The sequence below is a fragment of the Symphodus melops genome, assembly GCF_947650265.1.
Source record: "Symphodus melops genome assembly, chromosome: 5".
Lineage (NCBI taxonomy): Eukaryota > Metazoa > Chordata > Actinopteri > Labriformes > Labridae > Symphodus > Symphodus melops.
This window is the reverse complement of record NC_136695.1, coordinates 26,163,870-26,188,961: the sequence shown is the minus strand read 5'-3', so window position 1 is coordinate 26,188,961 and position 25,092 is coordinate 26,163,870. Positions and strand designations below refer to the sequence as shown.

Here is a 25,092-nt window from a genome sequence, read left to right as displayed (position 1 = left end):
ATGAACTCATTGAGTATTAAAACAGAATCATTAGACTTCAAGAAATAAAGAAACAGTGATACTTTACAGATATAGACATTATGAACTCAACATGAATAAGAATTGTTTTTGTAGATGTATATTGTAATAATGATTTGTTTCTTGTGTTTCAGATGCCCTGTGTGGACAGTTTGAGGTCAATGTGCCACAGGCTATACAAGTTCTGAAGGGATCCTGTGTGACAATCCCCTGCTCCTTTGACGTAGAGGATCAATATAATATCAACTTAGATAGCACTTGTAAAGCATTATGGAAAGAAGAACATGACAAGTTTGGCCCTACTGCGTTTGATAGCAGTAATCCACAACAGAGTAAAATCAAAGGACAGGTGATCGGTGACCTGACAAAAAAAGACTGCACCACAATCCTGAATGACATGCAACCTGAAAACAGCAAAAACTATTATTTTAGATTGGAATGTAACAATCCTCTGAAATTTATTTTACCTAAACACACTACCATTTCAGTCACAGGTAGGTTAAAAGTCAACTTATTAACAGTTCAGTCATGTAGTAGTTTTCTGACCTTATCATTGATTTAAAATGAAGATCAATCAAACCTTTGATAGTAGAGAGATGACTGCTGATACATGTTTATGGACCTTCTGAACAGATCGTCCACCCACACCGACTCTGACTCCGCCCACACTGAAGGTGAAGGAGGGAACCTCAGTGAGTTTGACGTGCTCTGCTCCAGCTCCCTGTCTGTCTCTTCCTCCAAATCTGACATGGAGCCCCGGCCTGGGTGAAGGTCAGGAGACCCTGCAGGAGAAGCAGGACAAAACTAAAGTCAAGATCTCTGTGCTGAACTTCACCGCATCACAGCTCCATCATGGACAGGAAATCTCCTGTACTGCTGTCTACAGGAAACAAGATGGCAGCACTGAGTCACCTGTGAACACCAGTTTAACAGCTGATATTACATGTGAGTATGTTTGTCTAATGATAGAAATGATTTTACATCATTCTTCTTCTTTGTAGGTTATTTGGTAATCAGTTCGCAGTTGCTTGCATGGCCGCAATGTATACAGCCATGTGTGATTGTCTTTTTTCTCTCCACTTAATTCTCCCATTAAAAAAAACAAAATCAGATGGTAACAATCATAGTGAAATTTAATTTGTTAAATTTCTCAACGCTGCACTGTAGATGTCATAGGCTAACTGTACATTGGAATTAGGGTTGTGAATCACCAGAGGGACCACGATAGGATAGAATTGCAATTAAATATATTAGAACACTTTTTGTTTTTACTTTTCACGTGGTCAAGACGAACGGGTGAAACCGGTTTGGGGAAAACAATATGTTTGCTGACGATGTATCCAAGTATAATTTACATGACGTTTAATCACAGCAACACAAACAGCAACAGTACGGCAGCTGTCAGTTCCAGTAAGTAATCCAAAAAACAAGTATTCATAAAATAAAGTAGTAGTTTGGTTTTGAATTAATTTAAAGGGATACTTCATCCATTTGCATTAAGCTTTGTATCATTAGAAACCTGGCAGTATTTTTGAATGGTCGTGTATCTGGCCCTCATTTCCCCTGAGATGGAAAAGCTCTGTATTTCTTGTCTGAAAAGGACAGAGGCACAAAACCTGCCTGTCAGCTGAAGTAAGGACGAGAAGGTCAGGCCAGCTCAAGCTTGGACGGCCTGGTGGTGCCTGGTAGAGTCTGTTTACTGCCAAGAATTTCTAAGACCAATTTCTTCTGAAATCTCAAAATCAGTAAAGAACATGTGTAGCTTCAGTGGGAGTGGCCTGTGGTGCTGTGCATTCTGGGAGTTGTGGTCTTTTATCCACATGAGCCAAAAATACACTTTCTGCCTTTTCTCGGTCAAGAAGGCACCAACTTCAAGATTTATTTCACATTTCCACAACATGTATGATCCAATTTCAGTTCAGATTCATGCTTGAACGAGTGAAGTATCCCGTTAAACTTTTGAATGTAAACATGATGCAAGTTTACATGTTGCACTTTTAACTATATCAATACAAATTATACAACTGAATGCACTGAATGGTGAAGTTTAAACTGTGATGGCTCTGCACGAGTGCACATACAGTTACAGTCCTACGAGCTGTTTCTATCGATGTTTAGCTTTTGTGTGGGCTACACAGGGCTAGTTCAGTTTTTCGAAGCCATAACTCTCTTCTCTATTCCTCTTCACAAATAAACTACATATTCAAAAAATATTAATTTCTTTTTTCTCTCTGCAGATTCACCCAAAGAGACCACAGTGTCAGTCAGTCCCTCTGGTCCAGTGCTAGAAGACACAAATGTGACCCTGACCTGCAGTGCTAATGCTAACCCCGCTGTAAACTTCACCTGGTACAGAGCTGATGGAGAGCAGGAGACTCTCATGGGGACTGGACATGTTTTAAACATCAAAGCTTCGAGGGACAGTGGTCCTTTTTTCTGCCGGGCAGAAAATGAACTGGGAGCTGGGATATCAAATGCAATCCAAATAGAAGTATATTGTAGGTATCATTCATAAGTTACTTTTTTTCAAAATGTATGAAAATCTCTTCGTTTGATTGGCTTAGAGTTCATTTTAAATTTACTTTGATTGGAAACTTTGTATCCACGACCATTTTATCCATTTACATTTGTTGTAACTGAAGGGAGAAAAAAGGTAATAGATACAAGAGACATTCTCTTTTCATTAAATTTGATACAGTTTGGCTTTAGTTTACTCTCTACTTGTCTCTCTTGCCTACATCCATTACAGACGCTCCACAGATCCTGCCCTCATCTAAATGCACCAAAGCTGCAAACCAGGTCAACTGTTCCTGTGAGTCTACAGGAAATCCTCCTCCCACTTTTCAATGGAGTTTGGATGGCTTAGCTGTCAATCGCTCAGAAGAGTCTACAATCAGTCATGAGCATCGAAATGGCACACGTGTGAGCCTCACCACCATGAGTCAAGCACAGTGGAAGGATCCTTTCAGCGTGCTTTGTCGCAGCTCAAACTCTCTGGGATCTGCTTCTCAGCTATTTCTTTTCTACAGCCTTCCAACATCTGCAGAAAGTCGAGGTTTGTCTCTGAACTCAGTTAAACTTTTATTGGTAATCTCATAATTAGTAAGTATTGATAAGAAAGCTTTTTAAATGGTTAAAACTTCCTCTGGAGAGTTTCAATATGACCTGCTATAACAACTTACAACAAATAGTTAATAATACAATATGTATGAACTTGATGAACCAACGATCTCCTCTAAATAACAGTTTAACCATATTCCCACATTGTCCCTTGTATGTTTCAGAACACATGACTTTGGCAGTCTTCATTGCCTCCATTGTCACCTTCCTAGTGATAGTATGTGCACTACTAGTGATAGTATGTGCTCTACTCTTTATTAACAGGTAGGGTAACAACAAATCAAACCAAACTGTACAGAATACCACTCTGCAAAATGTTTAAGAACCTCCTACTTGGTTTTTATTTCATGTATTTGAAAGATGATGTGGTGTCTTTAATTTCAAATCTTTGAAATGGTCAGTATTGTTTAAGTATTATGAGCAGTCCAGGTTAACTGATTCAGGTTAGTGATATTTTTCAAATTCAGACTCACAATATCAGTCAAATGTTGCCAATGTCTTTGTGTTATTGATCGAGTCCTCTGCTCAGTTTCTGTTTGGGAGACATTGACGTGACTCTATGCAGCTTTATGAGACGCCAAAGTGACTGGAGAAACATCAGTACTTCCTGACCTGTCCATTTCAGCTTGACTGCTGTTGTCTTTCTTCCTTTTGCTCACAGCAACTTTGGGATTAAATATGAGTGAGGATCTGTAGTTATGTAAAGCTTTATTGGGTTCTATCAATCAATAGAATAATGGAGGTTTGGAGAGATATCGTTTTAAAACATGCTGAAAGTGTAAAATGATGAACAAATGTTGATAACCTTATTCTGAAGAGAGGATGCTCACAGGTGGTTCAGTATGTGATGTTTAACTCCATGTTCTTTACTGATTGGTGTGCTGTGATACAGTTTGCAGCTTCTCAATAAGCCCTGTGTTTGCAGGCTGGTGTAGCCAAGACAGAATGAAAAACCTGCACGTTTTATATGTAGCAGCAAAAAACTTTCTGGCATGAAGTGTTCATATTTTCCTCTACTATCTGTCTCATGAGCTGTGAACCAGGTTTAAACGACGACATTTGGACTGTTCAGATTATTTATTTTTCCAACTTTAGACTAGCAGTGGGATAAACAAAGATGTTTTCAGTATTTTCTCGTTGGTTTATACTCTGCTGCTTTTCAGGGCTCAGAGGACTCAACTTAACCTGCTGAAGAGTCAGGGCTCAGCTAACACCAGCACAGTTGCTGTAAGCCAACTTGAAACTCGTGGAGAAGGAAATGAGGTATTTTACCTTTGAATCCAGAAGTTTTCTACTTAATGTGACCGAAATAAGCAGAATCACCTTCCAACCAACATTTTCTTTTGAATTGTAGGAACCCAACAAAACACATGAGCACATTTACGTCAACAGTACTGAGCTGAAGAAACCAGCTGCCACCCAACCTGCAACTATCTCTGAGCCAATCAGCACCAACTTGCCGAGCTCAAGCCGAAACAACACAGAAGATGCCAGTACAAGTTCAGAGATGAAAAACAAGGAAAGTAGAGATGTGATTTACACGAGTGTGACCTGGAGGAGCAAAGGGAAGAAGGAGGGAGGAAGCTCTGAGGACACAAGTCAGGGAGGATTGGACAGACATTTTGTGAGTAATGCAGTTGAGATGGTAGCTCTATACGACGAAGTGAAGCCAAGAAGTGTGAAACAGGACTCTGACTGTGAATATGCCATGGTTCATTTTACAGACTAGAGTGTGATGCAGACATAGATTACAGTTCAGTCAGGACCACTTTGTCAAGTAAAAATATTTAATTGCGATCATCTATATTTGGTAGAATGACTGTTCTGGGATCTCCTTCCCCTTCCTGTGCATACAGGGAAAGGTTGAGGCAGGGAGATAAGCAGGAAACAGAGCAGGCATCATCATAGTCATCATTGTAAATGTCTCTGTTTGCGAGATGAATAAAGGATTATCTTATCTTATCAATGGCAAGCAAGACATGAACAAAGTCATTAAAGATTGAACGATAAAACGATTAAAAAGACACATTACAGGATTTAGTTAAGTTATAAGACTGGAAGGAATGACTGAATATGCCACTTTAAAATGTGTTTTGAGATGAGATTTAAAAATGGAGAGAGAGTCAATATTACAGATGTGAGGTGGGAGGGAGTTTCTGAGGTGGGGGGCAGATCGACTGAAAGCTCCGGGCCCCATGGTGAACAGATGTGAAGGTGGTATGGTGAGTTAAGGTGAAGAAGAAGAAGAAGACCTCTGAGAGCGGGTGGGTCAGGTGTGTTGATCTGCAGGGGTTCAGAGAGGTTCAGAGGAGCGAGGTCATGGATGGCCTTAAAGGTGAGGAGCAGAATTTTGAAGTTGATGCGCAAATTTAACCGGGAGCCAACGAAGCTGCTGAAGGAACGGAGTGATGTGATTGACAGAGGGGGTTCTGGAGATGACGCGAGCTGCAGAGTTCTGGACCAGTTGAAGTTTATGGATAGTGTGACGGCCCCTGTTTTTGCTTGGTAATGTTTTTGGTTTGTGTTTCATTTTGTTGCCGTCATCTGGTGGTTGGAGGTGGCGTGCCGGCTGGTTGTTTGGAGACCAGCACCTCCTTTGATTGCAGATGAAGTACAGCTGAGTGGGAGGGCATATAAGCCGGGCTGCTAAGGCTTTCTCTCTCTCTCTCTCATCGGTGGACCACCAAGATCAACAACCTGCTACATGTGTTTTGGGGTGATTGTATAATCAAATGTCACTTAAAAGCAAACTGGCTGTGTGGTTCTCCACTATTTGTTAGGACCTAAACAAGCTGGTCGTAACAAAATGGGGGCTCGTCCAATGAGGAAATAAGTCAGCATGTTGATTGTTTAGCTGCTTTGTAGTAATCTGGAGAAGTGACATTCTGTTTTCCCTTGTGTGTTTTAGTCATTGTTAAACTGGTTGCTTATTGGAGATTGGTTATGTACTCATACAGTGTGTGGCTGTAGAAGGGTTGTGAAAACATTTTTCGGGAGCTTGTATTTTTTTCCCCTGTGTAGGATGTAGCAGCAGTCCTCACAAGGAGGCTGTTGAGTTTTTTTATTTTTTATTTTTGTATGTTGTCCGTGTGGCTTAAAGCGGTTGTCTTGGGGGTGCTATCCGTAGCATTGGCTGAAGACAATTTGTTTTCCCCTTTGCAAGCGGGCTTTAAGCACAGAAGAGGAGTGGCAGTTGTCAATGCAGGATGTAACCAGGGTGTTGACGAAGATGGTGGTACTGTTATGAAGGAGGGACATGAGAAGGCGATTAATGTTGTTCCAAATGTATTGTACATTTTGTATTGTGTCTTCAAATAGTAATTTTGTGCTCAATGATTTTGGGTCTTAAGTAGTTCTTGTCAATTAATTAAGGATGAAATGCCTTCAGCGTTGACGCAACTTTTTAAAAAAACTGGAGCTAACCAGCAGAAGAGAAGTGAAGTCACTGTGTGTCTTCATTTCAGTTTCAGGAAGGGAATCAACAAAATATTAATTTCATGTCAACCAAATCGAGTGCAGCTATTAAAACTTCCTCAGCAGCGTTTGATCGGCTATGTTCAAACTGTGGTTCTTTGTACCATTGACAAAACCACCACATATCATATAATACAAGTGGAACAGGAAAGTTACAATTTATTCACCAATAATAACAAAAACAGTTTCATTGTGTGGTCTCAGTTGATCATTTTGAGTGTACTTTAGAAGAATAGTTACAAAGGAAAAAACTAATGAAGATCTTGTGTAAATAAATGTTTGACTCGAGCCTGATCTGTTTGATGTCATCGCTTCTTTTTCTGTCTAGACTCCTCTTTCTATCTTTAGCTGTTACTTCACAATACGGGAACATACTGACCACAATGTCTGTAAACAGATATTTATGATGCAGACTGTAAACACGATGGCTACTAAAGATAAACTAATTTATTTACATAACGTTTAATAACGACTGGACATAACTAGACACTTTTTACTGCTCAGAATCCCAATCAGTGCCTTTTCATTGTCGTTAAAAGGATCTGTTTTTAAGGTGCTACATCAATGTTTGTAATTTATTATTCTAATAATTGTAAAAAGAAGGACTTGTCAGGAATCAGGATGACAAAAGTTATTCTATTAAATACCACAGAATCACCACTGTTTATTAATTTGTCATATAACAAAGGCCAAAAAACGTCCTTTTTTTTAATTTTCAGATCAGCTGCACAACTAGTTTATATTATCAATATCAGAAAATCTGCAAATAGATGTTTTCGAGTGGTCATCATCCCTAATAAAGTGTTTTTAGATGTTTTGTTCTGAAGCATAACCTCACCAAAGGAAACGAGTGTGAGTGACAGCTCATGTAAAATGACTGCATGACAAACGTCTGTAAATACTGAAGCAAACTCAGCTTTCAAAAGCAGCTTTCATTGTTCGTTTCCTGTTGCACGACACACTTTTCTTTGTCATCAGCCGTACTTTACTGAACAATAAACATGTGCCAACCCTTTCACCCTTCCTTCCTCTTCCTCCTCTCCCCCAACAAAGGCTTCTCTGTGCTGCAGCAGGTGAGAAGCTGGAACATCACTGTACCTAAAACAGTGACTGCAGTGGAGGGGAGCTGTGCTGTGGTACCATGTCAGACAAAAGCTCATGTTCGGGTCACTTGGTATCAATACCATAAGCTGTCTTATCCTGTGGTGTATGACAGACTTGCTCCTAGAGTGGCACAACAGTTCAGAGGACGCACTTCAGTCCAGGGTGCAGCTACAGAGGGTAACTGCACCCTGAAGATTAACAATATTAGAAGAACGGACAACAACCTTAAAGTCTATGTGTGGATCAATCCAGACACAATAACAAGTCAGAAATTATATCATCAAAGTGTTACAGTCTATGTTGGAGAACATTTGTAAACTTCTACACACTCACCAACTATAATATATTGCAATATTTTCACTATATCAACAAACAAAAAAGCCCTGCAACTTTCCCATTTTTCTCTTTAAAAGCTTGAAACGTCAAGCGGCTTGAAAAACAAAGGAGTGGGACTGAATTGCAGAAAGAAAACATTCATTATAACAAAAAGTTAAAACGAACACTTACTACTCAAAACTAAACCCAAACTCCAAAACCTCAAAAAGCACAGAAAGCAGAAAAGTTTTGATAAGATGTCACCTCCTGTCTGTGGATCTCATTCCAGTCAAATTACATCAAGGCGTTATTACATTAAAAATAAATTTAGAAAAGAATACTTAACACAGTGTGAACATGAATGTTCACTTTGATTTGACTTCCTCATTTACAAGTAAATTATTGCATGCTTTTTGGAAAGGTGGCCAAAAGAAGAGGAACTTCACTTCTCTAAACATCCTTCACCACTCTGCTCATACAGACCTGGCAAAAACGTAAGTTTATAATCAATAATTTTATGACTTTTAATTAACTTTATACCTTTTCTGAAAACCATCAACCCAAAATGCTTATTGAATTTGTTCTGATCAGACAAACATGGGAGAAACAAAAACATTCACTCTGATCAATTTTTGAACATTTTAAAGCTCTCGTGTGGTTTTTCTTCAGGGTATTATTTCTGATCTAACAGATTCCTTGAAGAGGTTGTAAACAAACTGAAGGAATGAAAGATGTTGAATATATGATATTTTTAAATTATTTTACTCAACAAGGTAATGAAAACAGATCACTATTGACATACTAATAACAATATTTGTCAATTATGTAACATGAGAAAAAGATAGGACTTTTTTAGCATGTGTCTGTGACTTGGGCTGTTTTATGTTGCTTAAGTCACATTGTCCTGGCCTACATCAAGAGTCATACTCTTGACGTAGGCCATTAGATTAAAGGTGTATATCACATGATCTGTTTAACTGAGGTTATAGGCAATTTTACCAGAGGTAGCCAGCATCATAAGGAGTTGATTTAGGCACAATAATAATAATAATGGGTTTTTTTCTCAAAAAAATGACTTGGGCAAATATTTTAACAAGGTGATGATTTGTTTCTGGAGGTGGACAGTCAAACTTTCTGTTTTTATATTTTACAATAATTTCATCTTCTACGTTTCAGTAATGACCTACTTTACCTGAATTGAATGCAGACTGATTTTCATTTCAACCTTTAAATGAGAAGCTGCACACCTTGAAGGCTTTTAGTTTAGTTGGATCAGTTTAGTGAATTAAACTCTGGATCAAACCTTTTCCACATTGATGAAGATTTCAATATTTAAAGATATTTCTCCATCTGCAACTTCTGCAAAGATCACATTCAACAACTGAATCCAAATGAAGCTTAAGTTTATTTAGAGCTAAAAACCCTAAACTGTAGATCGACATGTTTTCTCTGCAGACTTTCTGCCTCTTGTGAAACACAAAGATGGCTGCTGCTCTGACTCTCCTCCTCATTGGCTGTCTGCTACAAGGTGAGATGTCAAAATTACTTTTTGATTTGGAAAAGGAAAATAAATAAATAATGAGTGTCATGAGCTAAACTGTGTTCTGCTTTCTTTTTTCAAACTCATAATGTTGAGATTCGATTTTACATTTACAACTTTAATGTATCAAAAAGCGGTGTGAAAATGATGAAACCTCAGTTTTACATGAAGACTATTCTATCTGTGAAAAGATTTTTAGAAACAGAGCAACAATAAATTATATCATTGACTTCATTGATTTGTTTGTTATTTTAACAGAGACACATGCGATGAACTCATTGAGTATTAAAACAGAATCATTAGACTTCAAGAAATAAAAAGACAGCGATATTTTACAGATATAGACATTATGAACTCAAAATGAATAAGAATTGTTTTCTGTATATTATAATGAGGATTTGTTTCTTGTGTTTCAGATGCCCTGTGTGGACAGTTTGAGGTCAATGTGCCACAGACTATACAAGTCCTGAAGGGATCCTGTGTGACAATCCCCTGCTCCTTTGACGTAGAGGATCGATATAATGTAAACTTAGATAGCACTTGTAAAGCATTATGGAAAGAAAAACCTGACAGATTTGGCCCTATTGTGTTTAATAGCAGTAATCCACAACAGAGTAAAATCAAAGGACAGTTGATCGGTAACCTGACAAAAAAAGACTGCACCACAATCCTGAATGACATGCAACCTGAAAACAGCCAAAACTATTATTTTAGATTGGAATGTGACGATCCTCTGAAATTTATTTTACCTAAACACACTACCATATCAGTCACAGGTAGGTTGAAAGTCAACTTATTAACAGTTCAGTCATGTCGTAGTTCTCTGACCTTATCATTGATTTAAATAAAGATCAATCAAACCTTTGATGGTAGAGAGATGACTGCTGATACATGTTTATGGACCTTCTGAACAGATCGTCCACCCACACCGACTCTGACTCCGCCCACACTGAAGGTGAAGGAGGGAACCTCAGTGAGTTTGACGTGCTCTGCTCCAGCTCCCTGTCTGTCTCTTCCTCCAAATCTGACATGGAGCCCCGGCCTGGGTGAAGGTCAGGAGACCCTGCAGGAGAAGCAGGACAAAACTAAAGTCAAGATCTCTGTGCTGAACTTCACCGCATCACAGCTCCATCATGGACAGGAAATCTCCTGTACTGCTGTCTACAGGAAACAAGATGGCAGCACTGAGTCACCTGTGAACACCAGTTTAACAGCTGATATTACATGTGAGTATGTTTGTCTTCTGAAATGATTTATACACCTTTTGTTTTGTTTGTTGTTTAGTAATCAGTTTGATTTATCAGTAAATATCTGATTATAAACAAATGTAACACTGAACTTAATTCTCCCATTTACATAATATCTAGATTTTGCCGCCAGGAAGCTATCAATCAATGCTATGATTACAAAAGATGACGTCAAAGCCAGCGGGGGAATTATGGGAATTCTCTTTGCTATTCCTAAAACCATAACTCTCTTCTCTCTTCCCCTTCACAAATAAAATACATATTAAAAACGTTTTTTTCTTTGTTCTTTTTTCAGATCCACCCAAAGAGACCACAGTGTCAGTCAGTCCCTCTGGTCCAGTGAATGAAGACACAAATGTGACCCTGACCTGCAGTGCTAATGCTAACCCTGCTGTAAACTTCACCTGGTACAGAGCTGATGGAGAGCAGGAGACTCTCATGGGGACTGGACGTGTTTTAATCATCAAAGCCTCTGGAGAGAGTCCCTCTTTTTTCTGCAAGGCTGAAAATGATCTGGGAACCGGGCAATCAAACACAATCCAAATAGAAGTACACTGTAGGTATCATTCATCAGTGACATTTTTCAAAATGTATGAACATGTCTGACTTCTATTGACTGATTGTTAATTTAAGTAAACTTTGATTGGAAATTGTGTATTCATGAAAAGTGCCTTTTGTCGATAATGACCTTTTGTTGGATGTCTTGTATTGTTGTCAAGCGAGGGAACAGCGTTTTGTTTTATTCTGAAATGAGCAATGTCATCAAGGATTGCCTGACATGTGTTAGAATCACATGAAAAAAAAAATTCATTAACCAAATAAAGGATGGTATCAATCAGGAGATAAGCACATGTATCTATGAAAATAATTATAGTGTGGTAAATGAAGAGAAGAAACTGGTCTACTTCGTAGGAATGTGCGTATCAAGTAAAAATACTATTCTAATTTACCGGCAATGATTTAAATAAACATTACCAGCCAGTGACTCATTTCTCACAGATAGACCGGGGAGTACATCTTCGTTTGTTAGCTTGAGGCTAACACATAATGGAAATTGCCATAAAGGGGCGAACAGATTCTTTTCAGGACTTATAGTTTGTTATTTTGATCAGTTACTGAACAAAGTACAGTCAAATAGATCATTCTTCAACTCTACCTGCGAAACGATAAGTCTGATTAGTTTGTCATTCGCTATAATTGTTGACACAGCTGATATCAGAAGTGCTTGATTTTGATTGGTCAGTGATGGATCTTATTCCTGAGTTTTGTTGATGTATTTGTCTGTTTCCGGCTGCAAATTTCCCTGTGGAGACAATAAAGAGGTGACAGAAAAGTGTGGAGCTGTTCCAATACACTGGTCATTAAACTAATGATCTTGTCTGAATAACTAATAATCTCATATTGTCCCTTGTATGTTTCAGATTACATGTTTTTGAGAGTCTTCATCGCCACCATTGTCGCCCTCCTAGTGGTAGTCTGTGCAATACTAGTGATAGTATGTGTCCTATTCTTTATTAACAGGTAGGGTAACAAATCCAACCAAACTGTACAGAATACCACTCTGCAAAATGTTTAAGAACCTCCCACTTGGATTTTTATTTTCAGCAGCAAAAAAGTGATGGCATGAAGTGTTCATGAATATTTCCTTTACTTGACAGAGTCTGTTCTGCACTGTGACCGCTGCACATGCACACATAAGAATGCAGATGTTGAAACGCTACTTTATACATGTAACTATAGCACCAGTTAAAGGCAGGGTTGGTCATTTGCTCTGGTAACACTTTAAGATTTTGTTTGAAATTGTCTTCAGAAAAGAAGAAAATCAATCATCTGCAGCAGTTGTAAGCCTGTAAAAACTTTGGCAAATGTCTGCACAGGATGCCATTTCTATGAACCAATAACGCCTCCCTTGCTCCCTGCTCGTTTTCTACCCCACGTATGCAAGAGCCCACACTCAAAAAGAGCTGAGGTCAGCGTCTTTTTTAGGAGGCACACAGGGGAGGGGGTGGGGTGCAGACTGAGCACTGAGGGAATGCTACTTTCAAAATCATGCTAGTTTTAGAAAATTACTGACTCTGCCTTTACCGGCTAATGCTCCACTACCTAGATTTGTACAAGACAAATGGCATTTCATAGCGCAGGAAGGTTTGACTGTATTTTGAACCAGATGTAGTTGTCTGTTGGCTGTGTCATATTAACGTATCGTATCTTGACCTGAGCAATTTGTAAAAATCACAGGCATGTGAAAGTTAACCTGCGGAAAAACAAAGATGTTTTCAGAATGTTCTTGTTGGTTTATACTCTGCTGCTTTTCAGGGCTCAGAGGACTCAACTTAACCGGCTGAAGAGTCAGGGCTCAGCTAACACCAGCACAGTTACTGTAAGCCAACTTGAAACAAGTGGAGAAGGAAATGAGGTATTTTGATACTTTGAATCCAGAAGTTTTTTACTTAATGTGACCTTAATAAGCAGAATCACCTTCCAACCAACATTTTCTTTTGAATTGTAGGAACCCAACAAAACACATGAGCACATTTACGTCAACAGAACTGAGCTGAAGAAACCAGCTGCCACCCAACCTGCAACTTTCTCTGAGCCAATCAGCACCAACTCACCAAGCTTGAGCCAAAACAACACAGAAGATGCCAGCACAAGTTCAGAGATGAAAAACAAGGAAAGCAGAGATGTGATTTACACTAGTGTGACCTGGAGGAGCAAAGGGAAGAAGGAGGGAGGAAGCTCTGAGGACACAAGTCAGGGAGGATTGGACAGACATTTTGTGAGCGATGCAGTTGAGATGGTAACTCTATACGACGAAGTGAAGCCAAGAAGTGTGAAACAGGACTCTGACTGTGAATATGCCATGGTTCATTTTACAGACTAGAGTGTGATGCAGACATAGATTACAGTTCAGTCAGGACCACTTTGTCGAGGAAAAATACTTAATCGCAATGCATTTCCACTGTTACAGACAGACTTCTTTTTTTTTTTAAATTCAGGAAATTACATCGTATGATTTTTATATAATTTATTTGTATTTTATTGCTACACATAAGTATTTAAACACCTGAGAAAATCAGTGTTAATATTTGATACAGAAGCCTTTGTTTGCAATTATAGAGCTCAAATGTTTCCTGGGGTTCTTGACCAGGTTTGCACCCACTGCAGCAGGGATTTTGGCCCACTCCTCCACACAGATCTTCTCTCGATCTGTCAGGTTTTCTATTGGATTTAGGTCTGGAGACTTGCTAGGCCACTCCAGAACCTTGATCTGCTTCTTACGGAGCCACTCCTTGGTTATCCTAGCTGTGTGCTTTTTTCAATCTTTTTTCATCTATGAGAACTTTTGCTGGGGTTGATCCAAATGTATTCTAGATTTTGCTAATGTCTTCCGATAGTAATTTTGTCAAGGTCAAGGTTATCTTTATTGTCAGTTTGTTAACATGTGCTGGACATACAGAAAAATTGTTTATCTCTGAGCCTCGTTGTAAACTAACAGTAGAAAGGGAGTGAGATGCCAGTGATTTTGCCTGCTGTGTTCATTATGCGTTGCAGGGTTTTGCGGTTGTGGGCAGTGCAGTCCCTGTACCACATAGTGATGCATGCAGTCAGAACCATTTGACCCCAGTCAGGCAGACACGATCAGATCCAGCGTGTACATAGATCCTGATTTGAACAAAGATCGGCATGAACCACACCTCTCGATCGGAATGAAATTTCTTTCAGAATGAGCCAGACTGGATCAGTCTGACTCCGCAGTCACTGTGCGTCTTCATTTCGGTTTCAGGAAGGGAAACAACAAAATATTCATCTAATGTCAACCAAATCAAGGGAAGAATTTGAAAGTCCCTCAGCAGCGCCTATCAGCTATGTTCAAACTGTGATTCTTTGTACCATTGACAAAACCACCACATATCATATAATACAAGTGGAACAGGAATGTTACAATTTATTCACCAATAATAACAAAAACAGTTTCATTGTGTGGTCTCAGTTGATCATTTTGAGTGTACTTTAGAAGAATAGTTACAAAGGAAAAAACTAATGAAGATCTTGTGTAAATAAATAAATGTCTCAGTAACAAAGGTTTGACTCGAGCCTGATCTGTTTGATGCAAGTCATCTCTTCTTTTTCTCTCTAGATTTCTATCTTTGGCTGTTACTTCACAATAAGGCAACATACTGACCACAATGTATGTAAACATTTACAGTTATGATTCAGACTGTCAACACTATGACACCCAAAGATAAACTCATTTATTTCCAGATTTACAAAGAATAACGTTTGGAGTTTGACCGGAAGTATCTAGAGACTTTTTTTTCAATGGCCTTCAAAGCAACTTGTAAACATCTGTTTTTAAGGTGCTACATCAGTAATGTTTGTAATATATTATTAATATTATTAAAAAAAAAAAAAAAAAAAAAAAAAAACAGGACTTTTCAAGAATCAGGATAATTACTGTGCATGACAAACGTCTGTAAATACTGAAGCAAACTCAGCTTTCAAAAGCAGCTTTTACTGTTCATTTCCTGTTGCACGACACACACTTTTAAACAATAAACATTTGCTGCCAACATTGCTAACCCTTTCACCCTTCCTTCCTCTTCCTCCTCTCCCCCAACAAAGGCTTCTCTGTGCAGCAGCAGGTGAGAAGCTGGAACGTCACTGTACCTAAAACAGTGACTGCAGTGGAGGGGAGCTGTGCTGTGGTACCATGTCAGAAAAAAGCTCATGTTCGGGTCACTTGCTATCAATACCATAAGCTGTCTTATCCTGTGGTGTATGACAGATATGCTCCTAGAGTGGCACAACAGTTCAGAGGACGGACTTCAGTCCAGGGTGCAGCTACAGAGGGTAACTGCACCCTGAAGATTAACAATATTAGAAGAACGGACGACAACCTTAAAGTCTATGTGTGGATCAATCCAGACTCAATAACAAGTCAGAAATTATATCATCAAAGTGTTACAGTCTATGTTGGAGAACATTTGTAAACTTCTACACACTCACCTACTATAATACTGTATATTGCAATATTTTCACTATATCAACAAACAAAAAAGCCCTGCAACTTTTCATTCTCTATGAAAGTTCAAAAGTAACAAATAGAGCAAAGTGAACTCAGTTGCAGCAGGCACATGTTCAATCTTCCTCAAACACAAACCAAACTCATTAACTGCTGCAAATAAAAAAACAGAGCACCTGATTCTGAAAGCCTCAGAAAGAGAAGACGAGCATGTTTGTGGACATAAATCAAACACTGGTTTGGTAACCCTGCAGTATTTACTGCCTTGGTTGATGTGGAACACCAGTTGGCTAGTTGAGCTCTCAGCCTAAAGTGAAGTTGTAAAGCACAGACTTTTAGCTTGGGAGCTCTCTGTCTGACTCTGCTGGTCACTCTTTGCCTTTATTAAAGGACTCAATCAAAAGAGCACTCCACAAGGTTTACGTACGGAACAATAGATCATCGTTTTCTGTACATGCATGATTATGACCTCGTGAGGGAGAAAAGACTTGCAAAAGTTGCTCAGCTAGTGTGTGATGATGGCCACTGCAACCGCAGTAATGATGTCACCTGTCAGGATTTTATACTGGTGTACTGGTTGCAACAGTGTAGAAGACACGGTCAGCTTCTTAAACGTGAAAAAAGTTACTAAAAGTGTGAGGTTGATAATTCTGGTATTAGAAAGAGGAGCCTTCATGCTTCCTGATCAGACAGGAAGCTTCGACAGATAAGTTTGGATAATAAGTTGTCACCTCCTGTTTGTGGATCTCAATATGTAACATTCTTACATTAAGACGTTATTGCATTAAAATGAACTCCTTTAAGAAGTACTGAACACTCAATGTGAGCATGAATGTTCACTTTTATTTGACTTCCTCATTTACAAGTAAATTATTGTACGCTGTTTGGAAAGGAAGCCAAAAGAAGAGGAACTTCACTTCTCTAAACATCCTTCATCTCTCTGCTCACAAAGACCTGATGAAAATGTAAGTTTATGAAACTTTCATTTCACTTTTAATTAACTTTATACTTTTTATGAAAAACATCAACCTAAAATGCTTCTTGTAATACAGCTGTAAGTGCTTTTGTTCTGATCAGACAAAAAAACATTCACTTTGATCAATTTTTGAACATTTTAAAGCTCTCGTGCAGTTTTTCTTCAGGGTATTATTTCTGATCAAATAGATTCCTTGAAGAGGTTGTAAACAAACTGAACTCAAGAAACTGTCTTGTCTGTTTTGTCTATTTTCCTTGAGCTAGAAAGTCAAACTTCTTCTTTTATGTTTTATTATCATTTCATCTTCTACTTTTCAGAAAGCTACTTTACCTGAATTGAATGAAATGCAACGATTTAAATTTCAACCTTCACTTTTTTTTTAAATACCTGAGAGAAATGTGGGTTTATACTCTTATTTTTGAGACATGCTTCTCACACACACATCGGCCCGTATCACACACATACACAAACAGGATTGCATTGGTGGAGAGATGTCAAAGTGGGGCTGCTTTTCTGTGCACAGAGTGGATCAGTGCAGTTTTGTGCACTGGGACCTCTCCAGCTACAAGAACAACTTCTGTATTTTTGGTCTGCACCAGGACTTGAACCGGCAACCCAAGTCCCTACGGACCGAGCTACTGAGAAGCTGCACACCTTGAAGGCTTTTAGTTTAGTTGGATCAGTTTACTAAATTAAACTCTGGATCAAACCTTTTCCACATTGATGAAGATTTAAATATTTAAAGATATTTCTCCATCTGCAACTTCTGCAAAGATCACATTCAACAACAGCCTCCAAATGAAGTTTAAGTTTATTTAGAGCTAAAAACACTAAACTGTAGATCTACATGTTTTCTCTGCAGACTTTCTGCCTCTTGTGAAACACAAAGATGGCTGCTGCTCTGACTCTCCTCCTCATTGGCTGTCTGCTGCAAGGTGAGATGTCAAAATGACTTTTTGATTTGGAAAAGGAAAATAAATAAATGATGAGTGTCATGAGCTAAACTGTGTTCTGCTTTCTTTTTTTCAAACTCATAATGTTGAGATTCGATTTTACATTTACAACTTTCATGTATAACATGAACATCTGAGTATAACATGAAGACTATTTTATATCTATGATAAAATATTTAGAAACAGAGCAACAATAAAATATATCATTGACTTCATTGATTTGTTTATTAATTTAGGCACAAGAACCAGGTGGAATAATAAGCTACGTATGGAAGATAAAACAATATTTACAGTTACTGGTATATACAATGGTTATCAATGTGGATATTGCACTTTGTATTTATAGGGTTCAATAAGAACAAACCATGTGTGACCGGTTTATAGACAGATTACACTCTTAAAGGACAGGTTGCATTCTAGCAATGTCATTTAGTATTAAAACAGAATCATTAGACTTCAAGAAATAAAAAGAAAGCGATACTTTACAGATATAGACATGAACTCAAAATGAATAAGAATTGTTTCTTGTATATTATAATGATGATTTGTTTCTTGTGTTTCAGATGCCCTGTGTGGACAGTTTGAGGTCTTTATGCCACAGACTATACAAGTTCTGAAGGGATCCTGTGTGACAATCCCCTGCTCCTTTGACGTACCGGATCAACATAATAAAAACTTAGATACAACTTGTAAAGCATTATGGAGAGTAGACAGCAGCAAAGGCCCGTTTGTGTTTGATAGCAATGATCAACAACAGAGTACAATCAAAGGACAGTTGATCGGTAACCTAAAAAAAAAAGACTGCACCACAATCCTGAATAACATGCAACCTGAAAACAACAAATCCTATTATTTTAGATTGGAATGTAACAATCCTCTGAAATATAGTTATTCTGAACAAATGACCATTTCAGTCACAGGTAGGTTAAAGTGAACTTATTAACAGTTCAGTCATGTCGTAGTTCTCTGACCTTATCATTGATTTAAAATGAAGATCAATCAAACCTTTGATAGTAGAGAGATGACTGCTGATACATGTTTATGGACCTTCTGAACAGATCGTCCACCCACACCGACTCTGACTCCGCCCACACTGAAGGTGAAGGAGGGAACCTCAGTGAGTTTGACGTGCTCTGCTCCAGCTCCCTGTCTGTCTCTTCCTCCAAATCTGACATGGAGCCCCGGCCTGGGTGAAGGTCAGGAGACCCTGCAGGAGAAGCAGGACAAAACTAAAGTCAAGATCTCTGTGCTGAACTTCACCGCATCACAGCTCCATCATGGACAGGAAATCTCCTGTACTGCTGTCTACAGGAAACAAGATGGCAGCACTGAGTCACCTGTGAACACCAGTTTAACAGTCGATATTACATGTGAGTATGTTTGTATAATGATAGAAATGATTTATACATCATTAGGGTGAAGCACAGAAAAGTGCGAAGGGTGAGGTCAGGAGGGCGTTTACAGGATACCTATTTCAAGGAACTTCTCAGAAAGGTGTTTGACGCTCAGTGTTACTGTGTACTAGACATGTCCAACATATCAAATTGTGCTTTGCATGTCTCCTTGGATGTTGTTGGGGGTTTTTTTTGCCAGTTTTTGAAAAATAAAATGCTTTTATGTCTGCCAAGCAGAATTCAATATTCACCAAATTTGCCATGACAAACTTTCACTCTTCCACAAATCAAACTGTAAGGCCTGTTGGTTGGCCACGCCTCACTGTCAGCGGTGGCATCACACCCCAACATGCACGGGCTGCTTCGGGCCCTTCATCACCGCTTGCGGTTGTAATGATCATTTTAAGTACTGAAAATTGTGCTACATTAAATTGTATTATATACAGCTATATAGATTTAAACTTTTTCTAACATCATATTCTGTCTTCCAGTCAAAAAAACCTTCTCAGTCTGTTGATCTCACTTCAGTCTGTTTCTTTGTACACAATGGGAGTCGATTCAACAGACTGACCAACAGTGTGATAAAAGTCAAACCTTGTTAAAGGCTGCATGCACCTCACAATCTAAACTGTTAGTGTGTCAGCCAAATTGAGCTCAACTCAACACAAACATGTTTGCTGTAATTATGATGAAAAAAATATTGATACTTGGCTGATCATGACTCGAGAATACATGAAAATAAGAGCACTGAATGGTGAAGTCCAAACCGTGATAGCTCTGCATGAATTCACGTTCTGTTTCAGTCCTACGAGCTGTTTCTGTTAATGTTTAGCAGGATCAAGTCTCTTCTCTGTCCCTCATCACAAATAAATGTCTAAAACAGTCAGACAGCAACTTCGCTGTTGTTTTGGATAACATGTGAAAACTTATATATTTTATATATTTATAAATATATTTGTTAAAATAACACGTTTGTTCACTGTTCTTTATTCAGATTCACCCAAAGAGACCACAGTGTCAGTCAGTCCCTCTGGTCCAGTGCTAGAAGACACAAATGTGACCCTGACCTGCAGTGCTAATGCTAACCCCGCAGTAAAGAACTTCACCTGGTACAGAGCTGATGGAGAGCAGGAGACTCTCATGGGGACTGGACGTGTTTTAAACATCAAAGCTTCGAGGGACAGTGGTCCTGTTTTCTGCCGGGCAGAAAATGAACTGGGAGCTGGAAGATCGAGCAACACACAGATAGATGTTCAGTGTATGTATGATTTCAAACATTTGCATCAACGCAGGTAGGTCAGGCTTCTTTTGAGCTGTCTTTTAAAACCAAGATAGAAATGTAAATAATCTTCCTGTTAATAATAAACATCTTTAATTTGCACAGATGATTAGAACATTTTCAACATTCAACTACACAACAATGCTTTATTGGAGCAAATATGGTCAGAGCAAATTTAACCTCAAACAACAGAAAATCACCCTGTAAAATCAATAACAGTACAGGTACCCCCAACACTTGAAATGTTCTAGATTCATACTGATCCTTTAAAGGAGATGTTTTGTCAGATGCACTGCAATAAATGACGGCGTAAGCATTTGAGCCAAGATGATATCATGCAGCGACGTGTGGTTTGGAACATGAAACTGATGCAGCAGTGCAAACAACAAATGTTTACGTATGCAAACATGGTTTTATGAATCCAAGTGAACCTGAGACCTTGTGACAAATCTACCTCAGATCAGGAGCATTATACTAAATGAAACACCTGTGGATGTGATGTCACCCGCTGCACACTGTTTGTATGTTGCACACCAACACACTCCTCTTTATATCGACTTGGAAGTAAAGAACAATGGTAACTAAAGCAATACAAGATGGTATAAACTGTCACTGACAACACAGTTAGAAAGAGGAATGTGGGCGTGTGACATACAGGCCTACTGCAGTGGGTGATGTCACAACCACAGGTGTGATTAATTAAGTCTGATGCTCCTGATCCGAGGTCGATAGTAAAAGGCCAAAAGGTTACAGGTTCACTGAAATGAAATAAACCTACAGGTCCTCCAGTCAATCAATCCATCAATCATTATTTTCATACCGCCGATTCAAAACAAGTGTTATCTCGAGATGCAAAAAGCAGATGGGATAATATGTTAGCAGGATTTCTTTTCCGGTTGTCCAAACTTCCTGGCTGCTAAGGCGGGGTCGGAGCGTGTATGAATCAGGACAGTGATGGTTGTGGGGACGGCAAAGTCCGATGTTGGTGGTTAGTGGGCGTCAGGTGGTGGTTGAGAGACGACACGGTCCAAAGTGAGCACATGAGACTGGCTCCATCAGAGCCGGAAGTCCCACACACACCCCGGATCAAAATGTCCACTGTAACAGCAGAAGTTCTTCACAGTGGTTACCAGGTCATTCCAGAGATAAAAACACGCTGCCAATGTGAACAGCGCCCTCTGTGGACACAGGTCCAAAAACAGAAAACCAATTAATATGGAGGAAAGTACTGTATGCCTCATTTACTTGGACTCTCACAACCATACATCTTGTTTTTACAGGCCTTATCTTTCACTTCTTTAAATTTGATACAGTTTGGCTTTAGTTGACTCTCTACTTGTCTCTCTTGCCTACATCCATTACAGACGCTCCACAGATCCTGCCCTCATCTAAATGCACCAAAGCTGCAAACCAGGTCAACTGTTCCTGTGAGTCTACAGGAAATCCTCCTCCCACTTTTCAATGGAGTTTGGATGGCTTAGCTGTCAATCGCTCAGAAGAGTTTACAATCAGTCATGAGCATCGAAATGGCACAAGTGTGAGCCTCACCACCATGAGTCAAGCACAGTGGAAGGATCCTTTCAGCGTGCTTTGTCGCAGCTCAAACTCTCTGGGATCTGCTTCTCAGATATTTCTTTTCTACAGCCTTCCAACATCTGCAGAAAGTCAAGGTTTGTCTCTGAACTCAGTTAAACTTTTATTGGTTAGTGGTGGTGGTTTTATGGACAGAATTTCTAGGCGCAGCCAGGGGCCGGAGGGGGTCCGGTTCGGGGACCACAGGATCTCGTCTCTGCTTTTTGCAGATGATGTGGTCTTGTTGGCTCCATCGAACCCGGACCTCCAGCGTGCACTGGGGCGGTTCGCTAACGAGTGTGAGGCGGCTGGGATGAGGATCAGCACCTCTAAATCTGAGGCCATGGTTCTCGACCGGAAAAAGGTGGTTTGCCCTCTTCGGGTCTGTGGGGAGTCCTTGCCCCAGGTGGAGGAGTTTAAGTATCTCGGGGTCTTGTTCACGAGTGGGGGGAAGATGGAGCGCGAGATCGACAGACGGATCGGTGCGGCGTCTGCAGTCATGCGGTCGCTGTATCGGTCCGTCGTGGTGAAGAAGGAGCTAAGCCGAAAGGCGAAGCTCTCGATTTACCGGTCGATCTTCGTTCCTACCCTCACCTATGGTCATGAGCTTTGGGTCATGACCGAAAGAACGAGATCTCGGATACAAGCGGCCGAAATGGGCTTCCTCCGTAGGGTGGCTGGGCGCACCCTTAGAGATAGGGTGAGGAGCTCGGTCACCAGGGAGGAGCTCGGAGTAGAGCCGTTACTCCTCCACATCGAGAGGAGTCAGTTGAGGTGGTTCGGGCATCTGGTCCGGATGCCCCCTGGACGCCTCCCTAGGGAGGTGTTCCGGGCATGTCCCTCCGGGAGGAGGCCTCGGGGTAGACCCAGGACACGCTGGAGAGACTATGTCTCTCGGCTGGCTTGGGAACGCCTTGGGGTCCCACCGGAAGAGCTGGAGGAGGTGTCTGGGGTGAGGGAAGTCTGGGTGTCTCTGCTTAGACTGCTGCCCCCGCGACCCGACCCCGGATAAGCGGTAGAAAATGGATGGATGGATGGATGGTTAGCGGCACATTTCACAATTTGATCTCACAATTAGTATTACTAAGAAAGCATTTTACATGGTTAAGTGGCTTCAGAAACTTCCTCTGGAGAGCTTTAATATGACCTGATGATTTATAATAATTAATTTTTTATACAATATGTTCAAACTTAATAATCGAAAGATCTCATCTGAATAACAGCATAACCATAATCTCGCACTGTCCCTTGTATGTTTCAGAACACATAACTTCGACGGTCTTCATCGCCAACATTGTCGCCCTCCTTGTGGTAGTATGCGCACTACTAGTGATAGTATGTGTTCTACTCTTTATTAACAGGTAGGGTAACAACAAATCAAACCAAACTGTACAGAATACCACTCTGCAAAATGTTTAAGAACCTCCTACTTGGTTTTGTATTTTATGTGAGTGAAGGCTTTTTGGTATTAAGCAGACCAAAGCTCATCTACTTTTACACTTCTTTCACTGCAACATAACATCTATAAGGGATGTGTATGATTAGCTATTCTAAACAGTTACATTTTGTTAGCCTTGCTAGTCGGCACCACAAATACACTTAAATTAATTATTCACATTTTTTTCATTACTTTTGGCCTGAAGAAGGACCACGTGAAATCAGCTTTAAATTTTAAAAACTGTTTCCCAGTCTTTGGGAGGGTTTATAAAACCGCACAGCTAGTTTTTTTTCCCTACAAGAATCTCAGCCAAAAACCAAGCAGCAACACAAAGCAACACTGAAAAATTAAACTGAAGTGGAAGTTCAAGATCCTACAGTTTGTTGAGTGTTCGCTGAAGGCTGCCTCCAGATTTTACAGCAAAAAATTAAATGGGTCTTATTAGCTTCAGTCTCACGTGTAGTGTACGGGAGGGGGTGAATTTGTGTTTGCGTTATTCACAATAAGGTACGAAGCTGACCTTTTTTACATGATGGTGGGCATGATGTAAGAGTTTGTCATTTTCATCCAAGAAAACTCTGAATATTCACATTGGTTTATACTCTGCTGCTTTTCAGGGCTCAGAGGACTCAACACAAGCTGCTGAAGAGTCAGGGCTCAGCTTACACCAGCACAGTTGCTGTAAGCCAACTTCTACCAAATGGAGAAGGAAATGAGGTATTTCATGTTAGACTTGAGCAGTTTTCTACAACTTTAAATAAGTGCAACAACCTTTCAAACAACATTTTCTTTTGATTTGTAGGAACCTAACAACATAGATGAGGACATTTACGTCAACACCACTGACCTGAAGAAACCCAATCCCAACCCAATCCCCCAACCTGCAACTATATTAAAGCCAATCAGCACCAACTTGCCGAGCTCAAGCCGTAAAAACACAGAAGATGCCAGTACAAGTTCAGAGAAGAAAAACAAGGAAAGCAGAGACGTGATTTATTCTAGTGTGACCTGGAAGAGCAAAGGGAAGAAGGGAAAAGGCTCTGAGGACACAAGTCAGTCAGGTAGCTCGTATCTGGAGGAGAAACGCCTGGAGGGAAGATTGGACAGAAATTTTGTGAGCGATGCAGTTGAGATGGTAAATCTATACGACGAAGTGAAGCCAAGAAGTGTGAAACAGGACTCTGACTGTGAATATGCCATGGTTCATTTTAGAGACTAGAGTCTGATGCAGACATAGATTTTATTCGTAGTGCTATTTGCTAATTTGTTTTAATGCTGTGCTCTTTCGTATGTACATTTTCTTGATTTTTTTTGTTGGTCTTACTCATATATTAGTTTAATTGTGGTCCATTATAGTCCATTTTCCACAAAAGAAAATAAAAATATGTTGAAATTGTATTTTCTTTGTGTATAGTTTTGTATATAAACATCACACATAAAGTAAGGAAATGTGTGTTTGGTAGATTATTTCTTTGTTGTAACAAAGCTTCTTGGCATTTTAACCTTATACAGTTGGAAAGCCTGTTTATTTCTTTTATATGCCACATTTGTAAAGAAAATGCATTTTTTGGATGTATGGAATATTTGGGTTGCATCCATGAAAAACTTGCCAAATCTTCTCTGCCAAAAACGTCAA

At 39.6% G+C, this 25,092-nt stretch overlaps 3 protein-coding genes across 3 annotated transcripts; all 3 read left to right on the top strand.

Moving 5' to 3' along the window:
* On the top strand, nucleotides 1-2,944 carry LOC306824025 (myelin-associated glycoprotein-like; the record flags this gene model as incomplete). The annotated part of the gene is made up of 6 exons (XM_079343982.1): nucleotides 1-13; nucleotides 153-512; nucleotides 652-963; nucleotides 2,256-2,516; nucleotides 2,768-2,817; nucleotides 2,900-2,944. The coding sequence occupies 6 exons, from the start codon at nucleotides 1-3 to the stop codon at nucleotides 2,942-2,944; spliced, it is 1,041 nt and encodes a 346-aa protein (XP_079200108.1).
* Nucleotides 2,831-25,092, top strand: LOC306824521 (uncharacterized protein). Its single transcript, XM_079344699.1, has 4 exons — nucleotides 2,831-3,073; nucleotides 3,303-3,402; nucleotides 24,074-24,173; nucleotides 24,259-25,092. The coding sequence occupies exons 1-4, from the start codon at nucleotides 2,956-2,958 to the stop codon at nucleotides 24,673-24,675; spliced, it is 735 nt and encodes a 244-aa protein (XP_079200825.1). The 5' UTR covers nucleotides 2,831-2,955; the 3' UTR covers nucleotides 24,676-25,092.
* LOC306823278 (B-cell receptor CD22-like) lies at nucleotides 9,514-23,383 on the top strand (the record flags this gene model as incomplete). The annotated part of the gene is made up of 9 exons (XM_079342732.1): nucleotides 9,514-9,559; nucleotides 9,988-10,113; nucleotides 10,486-10,797; nucleotides 11,114-11,342; nucleotides 18,632-18,693; nucleotides 18,832-19,143; nucleotides 20,162-20,425; nucleotides 21,811-22,116; nucleotides 23,280-23,383. The coding sequence occupies 9 exons, from the start codon at nucleotides 9,514-9,516 to the stop codon at nucleotides 23,381-23,383; spliced, it is 1,761 nt and encodes a 586-aa protein (XP_079198858.1).